Source organism: Strigops habroptila, chromosome 12 (genome assembly GCF_004027225.2).
Source record: "Strigops habroptila isolate Jane chromosome 12, bStrHab1.2.pri, whole genome shotgun sequence".
Lineage (NCBI taxonomy): Eukaryota > Metazoa > Chordata > Aves > Psittaciformes > Psittacidae > Strigops > Strigops habroptila.
Genome location: NC_044288.2, coordinates 10015382 through 10026108, shown reverse-complemented (window position 1 = coordinate 10026108; position 10727 = coordinate 10015382). Strand labels below are relative to the sequence as shown.

The 10727-nt window shown below is 48.6% G+C and overlaps 1 protein-coding gene across 1 annotated transcript; it reads right to left on the bottom strand.

Moving 5' to 3' along the window:
• Positions 1 to 320: 320 nt before the first annotated feature.
• UBE2B (ubiquitin conjugating enzyme E2 B) lies at positions 321 to 8928 on the bottom strand. The gene is made up of 6 exons (XM_030504631.1): positions 8779 to 8928; positions 5383 to 5463; positions 4604 to 4629; positions 3504 to 3593; positions 1952 to 2040; positions 321 to 1153 (listed from the first exon to the last, which is right to left on the bottom strand). The coding sequence occupies exons 1-6, from the start codon at positions 8820 to 8822 to the stop codon at positions 1025 to 1027; spliced, it is 459 nt and encodes a 152-aa protein (XP_030360491.1). The 5' UTR covers positions 8823 to 8928; the 3' UTR covers positions 321 to 1024.
• Positions 8929 to 10727: the final 1799 nt, after the last annotated feature.

The window sequence follows — 10727 nt, the reverse complement described above, 5'->3', positions numbered from 1 at the left end:
ACTTCTTTAAACTGGCAATTTAGAGTATGTGGGAGCTCTGATACAGACACAAGACCTGGCTATGTGGTACACAGCCAAGCTTTAAAGAATCACTCCATTAAACCTGCAGGCATGTTTTCTTGTGGTGGCGATTAATTTATCGCTACCCCTAAGGGAAACTAATGGGGCACCTCTTTTAATTATTAGAAGGCATTCAAAACTATATTACAGTATCAGGATAATACTGTCCTGAATACAGGACAGAGTTGGATGACAACATTTTACAACTTGGTAAAATACAATCTCCCTGAAAAATAAAAGCTATTAGAATACATTTGCACCAAACCTGGACATGGAGGTCCCTCTGGCACTGGTTTAATGTGGGACTTGGAGCAAAGTCTATTTCCTTATCTATAAGCTGGCAGCTACCAGTATTTCTCTTCCTCATACAACTGAGGACACACAGAATCGAGTTAAGCTGTGGTGCAGAAGCAGAGACATCCAGTGAAGACAGTTACATCATGGATTAACCTTTTGTAAAGTGGTATCAGGCATGTCGTGGACTGAAAATGAGCCCTTTGGAAGAGATACAGAGCGAGAGCAGAACGTCTTGCACTAAGGTTATGTATTTAACAGTTGTACATGAAATAGTTATATATAAAAACTTTGTTAAGTGCTTTTCTCCAATTTAAAAATCTAAAGAATTCAAAAATAAGGCATTCAATATTTGAAAAAGTACAGATTTACAAAATGTGTATATTCTGTCATGAAAACTCCACACCAACATTATACACTTGGAAAAAAAATACAAACAGGATATATTACAAATTTATGTAGCAATAACTTAGTTCAGACCATGCAATAAAAAGGACGTTAATCAAGATACACAAGCTTTAAAGGTTCCTAAACTGGAGGGCTTAAATTTTGGTTGCAAATGAGTTTTGATGCAAATTCTTAGAACTGTGGCACTTGAAATCTGTGGTAGCCTTTCTATTGAGAGTTAAATGGTATATGAATACGAGGAGGGAGAGTAACAAAGCAGCTGTTACGAATCATTCCAACTTTGTTCAACAATAGCTGAAACTCTTTTCTCATATTCACGTTTGTTCTCCTGGTAGAGTTGTGCTGCCTGGCTGTTTGCTGGGCTGTTTGGGTTGGGTTCATCAAGCAGAGACTGTAAAAAGGGGAAAACAAAACGTGAGACAAACCAGCACATTTCAAATCCAGGAAGAATCAGTTTACAACTCTCAAATCAGATGTGTTGCAGGAGGCAGACCTGACTCAGAAGAGCCCAAGTGAAACAAAAAGCCCAAGGTGAACTCATGGTTAGGCACCTGTAATTACGTTACTGAACCCCAAATGATACACTGCACAAGCATTAGCACTGCCAGGTTCACAAACCTAACAGATAGGTGGTCATTTGTGCCAGGAAGCCGTATGATGCTAACTGATTATTTGGTAATTACACTGCTATTGTCATTCAGGACTAAAGAGGGGCTTAAGATGCCTCCGATGAAACTTCACTGTAGAGAAATAGAAACAATCACATAGGAGATAAGGAAACGTTTCTGCTGTGCCAGGCCATTTATATTTACTCCAAGTCAATCAGGTTTCAGCACTGCCTCCTTGAGGACTTCAGGGGCAGGGCTCCAGGATAAAGCTCAGTGTGTCAAACAGCAGGCAAATCTCTGCATGTAATGTCCTATCTTGACTAAAAACTGTTAAAAACAATCCAAATCACTAGCTGTTCTCCTGCAAAAATATATAATGGCTGTTTTGTAGCTCAAAATTAATAATTACATAGGTTGGCACCTTAACATTTATTTCATCTAAAAAGCTACTGCTTAGCTCAAAATACCTGAAGTCCCCCTTGAGAGAGATTCCTGTCTAGCCCCCACCACCAGAATTCTGTGTATTCTGGAATAGAGTCTAACAACAACAGAAGTATTTGCTAAAATAGATGCAAAGTTACCTGAATTGAAGTTAAAATAGATGAAACATCATATGTTGGACTCCAGCGATTCTGAAGAATATCTAAACATATGCTACCATCCGCATACACTGTAAGAACAACAGAGATGTCATTTAGAAAGGGTCGGAGTTATGTTATAGTTTGTTCATTACACACTGTTCAAGGCAGAGTTACTGTTCCAATTCAGACTGCGCTTAAATTGATGCTTTAGGGAAGAGGACAGCAGTTACATCGCATGACCTTCTGTACTTTGACACCTTGTGTGTTGAAGGAGATGTATTACTGGAAGTAACAGAACACTTCAGAGGAAAGGAAGGAAGGTCTAAAGATTATGGCATTAGCATGGGAACTGGAAGACTTGGTTTCGTGCTCCTCTTGTGTGACTGGTCCCTGCTCCACAGAGGAGAGGCCGCCCAGAGAGCAGCAAGGTGTTCACTGCAGCCATCATGCACTGAACGGTGGCAGTTCTCACCCCATTATCACATACTCTAAACTAAGAGACACTCCAAGGCAATACAGGAGTGTGCCTGAAAACCTACTTCTGTCTGTGTTGGTCATTAAGCCCAACATGACCCAGCAGTGTGCACTTGCAGCCTAGAAAGCCAATTGTATCCTGGGCTGCACCCCCAGAGCGTGAGCAGCAGGTCAAGGGAGGGGATTCTGCCCCTCTGCTGTGCTCTGGGGAGACCCCCCCCTGCAGTCCTGATCCAGCTCTGGGGCAACAGCACAAGAGGGACGTGGAGCTGCTGGAGCGAGGCCAGAGGAGGCCCCGGAGCTGCTGCGAGGGCTGGAGCAGCTCTGCTCTGGAGCCAGGCTGAGAGAGCTGGGCTGGGGCAGCCTGGAGAAGAGAAGGCTCCTGAAGGGGAGACCTCAGAGCAGCTCCAGTGCCTAAAGGGGCTCCAGGAAACCTGGAGAGGGGCTTTGGACAAGGGCCTGTAGGGACAGGACAAGGGGAATGGCTTTATCCTGCCAGAGGGGAGATTGAGATGAGCTCTGAGGCAGAAGCTCTTCCCTGTGAGGGTGCTGAGGCGCTGGCACAGGGTGCCCAGAGAAGCTGTGGCTGCCCCATCCCTGGCAGTGTTCAAGGCCAGGTTGGACACAGGGGCCCCCTACAGCTGCACATTCTTCCCCGTGCTAGCACTGGCTGGCACAGGGAACCACGTGAAGGCATGGACTTGGTTGAAATCTCACCTGACAGAAATAAATGACATTTGGCTGCATCACTTCCCTGCCCTGATTCACGATGTGGCTGCACACACACGAGGGCGGTTTAATGGAAGGGGGCAGGAATCTGCAGCCAGAATTGCCTCTTTAAGCCAACCAAATGCTCACAGGCTTTGCTAGCGTGGCTAAATATTGATTAGAAAGAGACAGATAGCTGCTGCTTAACAGCATCATAACTCTTAATTCTTCATCCTGTCTTAAACATCCACTCGGGAGGTGGCAGTGAAGAGAAATGGAGAGCTGTTAAGCATTCTGGAGCTTCACAAAATACATGACCACACCACAGTAGTTAATGAGTATTACAGCTAAATAAAAGTGATTTACTCACCATTTGGATGGAACATTTTTGATAAAAACCTAACAGTTGGAGGCTTGTTGGGATATTCTTCTGAAAATTCTATTACTAGTTTAAAAGTACCTGAAACACAAACAGAAATACAATCAGATAACTAAAAGCAAAACAACACTTCCAGGAACATACAAAACATAAGTTATGTGCTCCAGGATCAATAGTTCTCCTCACCATTAGATAAACAAGAGAGTCTGGTTTCTTTTCATGTATTTCAAGTGATGATGGAACTATGGAACTACTACTTTGTGATAGTCATAAACCCAGGAGCAGCTGGGGGTGGAAGCTTGGAGACTCGCAGCACACGTGGCAAAGGCAGCTAGATCCAATGTCAATTATCCCTCCCCTTCTTCTGTGACCCAACATGCTGGTTCCATGGATTTTGGTGACTTTAAGGTGTTTCATTAAGAAGGCACCGTGGTGCCAGCAAAGAAACGCTGGAATTTCATAATCAGCAATCTCAGCCTTTGGAGCTCACGACTGATTCACTGAAAACCTTTATTATGGATCAGTGAATAATTTACTGTAACTCCTCCAACCCAACACAGAGACAAACCCATCTGCTGCCAATTACTGCAATAATACTATAATTATTAAACTCATTATTCCTCATGTGCCTAAGGGAGGTTCATTACACACCAACTTTCATGTTTATGTACCAGTTGAGTACTGCCTCCCCCTCACCAAGCTCTATATTCAGAACAACTCAAGATTCTTCACCTGTTCTTCATTAGAGAACAGAGATGAATCAAACGTGCCACCAAGATGAAGCCAGAGAAGCACATTGTCTTGTTGGGCTTGGCTATGGAAAACACATCTGGCAGCAGCAGACCAGCCTCCCCTGCTAAAAGCTCTGCTGTATATGTACAAAAAGGTCTCAATGCAAGCACTGCTTTGCAGCTAACTAAACATCAACCGCTATGGCAAGACACTGCTTACATCGAAATACATATTTGTATAGCCCATGAGACCTTACTCCTTCACTTGCTTAGTTTGTTCCATACACAGATAACATCTATTATTTGTTAATACTGGCAATACTTATAAGAATGACAGAGATATAAAAGTCAGCAGCTTACCATCTTCAAAAGGTGTCCCTTCTGGCCTGAAAGGTTTACAACATAGACTCCAGTTACAAAATGATCATTACCAACTTCTAAAGAACAACAATAAATGTGCATCTTTCTCATCCTCCCCAAGATGTAGGTAGAGGCAGTTAAAAATAGGTAGAATTCTCTAAACATTTAGAGAAGTATCCAGAGGCAACCTCCGAGAGCTGTGTCATGTCTAAGACACTTTCTCACAGTCAATGTGCTAGTTGGGATATCTACCTCATCGTCACCCCAAGCAATACATATGTCATCACATCCTTAGATGGAATTAATGAGGAAATTACTAGAAAACATTCAGTTTTATGAAAGGATACTAAGGCCATTCCCATTCTCTAGGATATGTAATGTAACTTCCCAGGCAGAACCTGTGCCTCCTTCTCCCGGGAATCAATCCCATCCCTGCTAACACATCTGGATTTAATGGCTGAGAGCAGGCGGCTCTTATGTACTTTATAAAGGAATCCTGCTTTGTCATAACCCGACTCCTACAGAGCCTAACCTATTTATTAACCCATGTGCAAGTTGTAGTCAACAAAAAAAAGATGAAAACATTTTAAATTTGCCTTTCTTACACATCCTGTGTTACCCCCAAAGCCACATTCTTACCACAACAGCACACTTGGTCACTTTTCTAAGTTTGCTGGCTTTAGGTACATAAAAGAGGAGAATAATTGTAAAAACAACCCCCAGGTTTTGGTACATTTAGCCCTTTGCTATAGGATGTTAGAGGTATCAAAAACTCTTACCCAAATATAACTGCATTCCATTGCATTATGTTATTCTCAGACGGTGCACCACTGACACCCACAGGAGGGTCTTCTTGCAATCTAAGAATGAGAAATACAGAATGACAAGCTTTATATAAATGAAATACTTCCTCCTGCAAGTACAATTGAACAGTTATATGCAGAGTTAGTATGTATTTTCTCATTCCAAATCAGAGAATACATAAAGCATTACATGCAGATGATCAATACTCTGAAAGACAAAACCTATAACCAACACACTACAACAGCCCTACAGGTTAGATTAAGTGTGCAGGCAGCAAGGTAATATTAAAGCACCACGTACAGCTGGGATTTACAGTACTACATCGTGACCCATGGGAGAGCAATCACTGCTGGCTGCCACAGCGAGGAGGAGAACCAACTGCAGCCACAAATGGGAGCCGAGAACCAGCCAGTGACACTTCTACACACCCTCTCTGGGACTAAGTGCAAGGGACTGCCAGTGGAGCTTTCCCTGCTCCCAGATCCGTGTGTGTGATGTGGCTAAATTTGGTAGAAGCCTGTTTTGCTTCAAAGCTGACTGCTCCAAAAGGGAGCAAGAGGAAAACTTGTGTACAGCTCCCTCTTACCAGTTCCATGATGTGTTTATCTCTAAAGTAATCATGGAAGCTTTTAAAATTCTTTTTAGTTCCTTAATCTTTGGACTAGGGAGAAGCACGTTATTTACTGAAAGCCACATAAACTCAGGCCACATAGAAATATGTATCACAACAGGAATAGGATCCAGACACTCTCCTTCTGCACACCAGGGTTTCTGCTTAAGGATCACATAAGACCCTGAACAATGTAAACCAGCAAGGCGCAACCATGGAGCAATTTGCCTTCTTTGACAGCTCCTGTTGAAGCCTCTTGAGTCAGATGAGAATACAGAAAACACAGTGGTTGCCCTTGCTCCAAAATCCGCTGTGGAGCATTAACATGAGGTTTGGCTGTAGTACACCTATGAACCAGCACCACCAAAAGCCCTACAGACCAAGGGACAAACTCTAACTAAACATCAGTGTGTAAATGCAGGTTTATTCGGGGCTGATGCTGGTGCCCTGCACTTGCACCGCCCGAGTCTGTGATAAAACTGGATGTGATGTGGACACTGAGCAATGGCATTGCCCTATGGTGACACCCAGAAGCAGAGCTTGCTCTGTTTGTGCTCAGCTCCCATCTAAGCACCGTGTTTACATCCTGGCTCCCCGAGCACACACAGTTCGGACAGCTTAGTCCCAACAGCATAAATCCCCTTCTATTTTGGTCCGGGAGAGCAGGAACGGGACTTCTTCCTACGCGACAGCCGGGCTGCCCGCCAACAGCAGTGCCTGAGCCTTCAGCCTGACAAACACATCTGAGGGATGGCTTTGGGTTTCGGAGCGATTGAAAAGCTCATGTGCACCCTGCTGTCAGAGGGGCTAACTGCAGAAAGGTTGTGGCAAGGGCTGGAAATTGGGAATAAGACCCAAAAAGCGCCCAGAAACCTTGAACAGTTAGGGGAAATGTAGTGTTTGTAGCCCCTTTTTAACAGCAAAAATAGTAGTAATAGTAAAAAAGGTAATAACTTTTCCTGTAGCTTTAGTCAAACAAATTAGAGGAGATACAAAAGCTGTGGAACTGTTCTCTCTTCACTGCTCTTGACAACAACAGTATGCAAAAGGAGTTTCCACTTAACAAAATGAAGCAGACTTCACATGGTTTGCTTTTCAGCATGAGGTACAAGGAACATAAGGCTAAACAAATACATAACTTATGGTATGAAAGAGAGGAGTGAAAAAAACCTGACATGAAAAAGTTAAATAAGTTTTGGGATATCAAAGTTGTCAGATATTTACTAAATCAATTTGATGTGCTCTGTGTTTACTTGGTTGTGTTTTCCACAGCTGCAGAGTCTTCTCCCCACCCTGAATTTCCAAGTTATTAAACCAATCCTTCCAAAATTATAAACTCACACCCCCACATCTGATTGCAATCTTGTAAAGTGGCTTAGTCCCTCACCCTGGAACAAAATCACTGGTTCACGTCATCTGTGTAACAGAACACAATAAACCAGATGAATATCCTGTTTTGGTCTGCGCACGAGTCAAGCGACACCCGCTCAGCAAACACCAACACCCAAACACAAGAGTAGGTGAAGGTCCCACATCCCCAAAACATCCAGCTTCTTGTAGATCCACACATCAGGCTTTTACCACCAGAGTTTCACATGCAGCCACATTAAGCAACTACAACACATGTCAACTGTTTACTGATGTATTTCCAGGTACTGGTATAACAGAGCGATGCTAAAAAAAGATATGATATCAAAGCTGACTCACCTCCAACAACTTCTGATGGCTCCAGTCCAGTACAATGTACTGTACAGCTACAGCAGAAGCCCCCCAACCTTTTTCCACACGCTCTACGTGTGTTTACATGTCAGACTGGAAATTAATTAGTCCAGAGCCTGTGGTTCAGTCATTAACATTTAAAAGAGCGCAACTAATAACTGCGTCTTTAGCAGTTTGTATATGTTATACAAGATTCCTTGTGACTTAAAACTTCAGACACTACAGAATGCACATAAACACATTAAAGGGCGTTTTGTTTTTCACCAAATGATGTGTTTACCACTTCTTTGTGCTGCATTTTTAGCTGTCCATCCCGAATACCTATTTTCGGGGAGGCGTGAATCCAACAAGCCTCCAACACACCTCAGTCCTGCCCGGGCTCTGCAGAAAGCCGGGCCCAGCGCCGGGAAGCCTGTGCGAGGAGGCGGTGCAAGGAGCAGGACCCGACCGCTCGGCCGCCCAGCTCCGCACCGCCGGGCCCTTGGGGGACCTGGAGGGGCCCCGAGAGCCCCCGCTCCCCGCCGCAGCCCCGGGAGGCTCCCGCGACCCGGGGCCTGCCCTTGTTTTGAAGGCGCCGCTTCAACTTTTATCCTCAGACGCCCCCAGCCGTCGGCGCCCGGGGCCGCGGCGCCCAGCGCGAACAAAGCCGGCCCTGCCCGGCCGGACCCCCCTGCCCGGGGGTCGCCTCCCCGGCGGGGAACGGGCACAGCGGCCGGCCCGCAGCGCGCCCCTGCCCCGCCGCGGAGGTGGGCCCGGGGCCCGGTGCCAGCCCCCCGGCCTCAGCACAAAGCAGCGGGGCCAGACGGGCGGCCCAGGACACGCCGCTCCCGCTGCGCCTCTGCCCGAAGGGTCAACCGGGGCAGCGCCGGTAGTGCGAGCCCGAACCCCGGCCCCGCGTACGGCCGCGTCGGGCCCGCAGCCGGACGGCGCTGCCTCGGCTGCCAGCCCGGCCCCGGCCCCGGCCCCGGCCCTGGCCCTGTCCCTGTCCCTATCCCTATCCCTGTCCCTGTCCCCGCCCGGCGGTGCCGAGGGCCCCGCTCACCTTTTGAAGTCGCGCATCAGCCTACGCCGCGCCGGGGTAGACATGATGGCCGCGGGGAACGAGTCCGCGGCCGCGGCGCCGCCTCCCTCCGCCTCCCGCACAAACAACCCGCAATGGCGTCTCCCTCCGCGGGGGGCGGGCCCCGCCGCTGGGCCGGCCCATGTCGCGGCGGCGCCGGGGAGGGGTGGGAGTGGAAGCGGAGCCGGGCCGGCCCACCGCGGCGCCTGCGCGGAGCTCCGCGCTGCCTCCGCGCAGAGAGGCGGAGCGGGAGAGCCGCACCGGAGCCGTGTCCCCGCGGGAGGCTCCCGGCCGCAGGGCGCAGCGGGAAGCGATGCACCATTTTCGCTGTGTTTAGCCCCATTACCGCCGCGGACGGGGCGGGTCTCTCTGAAGTCATGGCCTGATTCTTCGGTGGAGCGTTGGACGCGAGTCCCAGAAGTCGGAGCTGTGCGGTTCCACGTGTCTCGTTGCTGTACTCCGAGACGATTTTAAGGAGGTCAAAACATCACGGGACTCATAATGAAGGGACAGAAATAAACGTCGTCTTCATCCTCTGCACATTTCTCTTGCCCCTGGCAATCCGTGTGCTGGGGTTTAATATAGCACAAAGCTTGTCGCTGCTGCTGGTGAAGTTTGTGCCAAGCACGGGCTGCAGCAGCTCTGCCAGGTTACAGCTGCTGACCCAAGCACTGCTTGGAATTGGTACCTCATGCAGGCTGGGATCCTCACTGCAGACTTGGGCTCCCAACACTTCTTCCCACCTCAGTGACAATATTCAGATGCTAGAAGTAAGATATAAGAGCAGGAATTCACATAAAGCCTCATCCTGGAAGGCAGCAAGCTTTTCCAAGAGGCTGGGCAATAAGATACTGTCATTCTCACCCACTGAAACATTATTCCCCATTCTGGTTGCCAACAAGTGATCCTCTCTTCTGCATCCCCAGGGATCAACATTGGGCCTAATGCTGTTTCATGTTTTCATAAGGGATCTGGATGATGGGATCACGTGCACCCTGATAAGTTTGCAGATGACACCAAACTGAGTGGGGAAGTGAACACTTTGGGAGAACTGAGAGCCCAAAATTAGGGAAATGAATAGGCCAAGTCACCTGTTAGAAATGGGTTTTCTTGTCATTCATTGCAGCAGCCACTGAGGAGCACACGGGGGGACTCTGCTTTGCTGCTTCTCGGGAGAGAGGATCCCTCTTCCTAAAGCTCTCAGGAACAAAGATAATCCACCAGGTTATAGGGAAAGAAATGACTGATTTGCTCATCCTTAGTTCCTACATAGGAGCATGTACGTGGAGCCATAGTAAGAGAATTAAGGAGCCGATTTAACCCCCAGAGCTGGAGGCAGCCTCTGAACCCCCGCAGCTTACTCAGGGTGTAACTTCGATGTACCCGACCCGCAGCCCACCCTCCCGAGCCGCTGACCCTCCTGCTTCAGGAGTTCTCAAGGATCTACAGGAATTCCCTCTAACTTTATGCACGTGTTCGTTTATTCCTGCCAACACCGGAGCAGGGAGATGGCGGTTCCCCTTTCACCGGCCCGGCGCTGCTGCGAGGCCCCGCTTACGCGAGGCCGCGGAGCCAAAGGCGCCGCCACCGACACCGGACCCGGCACAACCGCGCCCGTCGCCGGGAGCGCCCTTCTGGGGCGGAGCGAGCCGGCGCCCCGCCCACCCATGCGTCTGTCGTCACCGCGCACCGCACCGCCCGTTGCCATGGCAGCAGGGCCTAGCGGCGCAGGCTGAAACGGGACGCCCGATGCCCGGCCCCGCTTCCCTCCCTCGTCCTCCGGAGCAGCGGCCGGGACCGCAGCGCAGCGCTGGCCGCACGGAGCACCGGAGCTTCGGCGCTGCCCCTCCGCAGGCGGGGCCGCTTTCCGAAGCGCCATTAAGCGCTCCTGGCCGGTGCGATACCGCGGACACCCGGCCGCGCCGCTCACA

What these genes read in the sequence shown, in the direction of transcription:
- UBE2B (XM_030504631.1), bottom strand. Translation starts at nt 8,822, where the DNA reads ATGTCTACCCCGGCGCGGCGTAGGCTGATGCGCGACTTCAAAAG. An exon ending in CTGATGCGCGACTTCAAAAG is followed by an intron (nt 5,464 to 8,778) that starts GTGAGCGGGGCC and finishes TCTCATTCTTAG; the next exon opens with ATTGCAAGAAGACCCTCCTG. An exon ending in AGGGACACCTTTTGAAGATG is followed by an intron (nt 3,594 to 4,603) that starts GTAAGCTGCTGA and finishes TTTGTGTTTCAG; the next exon opens with GTACTTTTAAACTAGTAATA.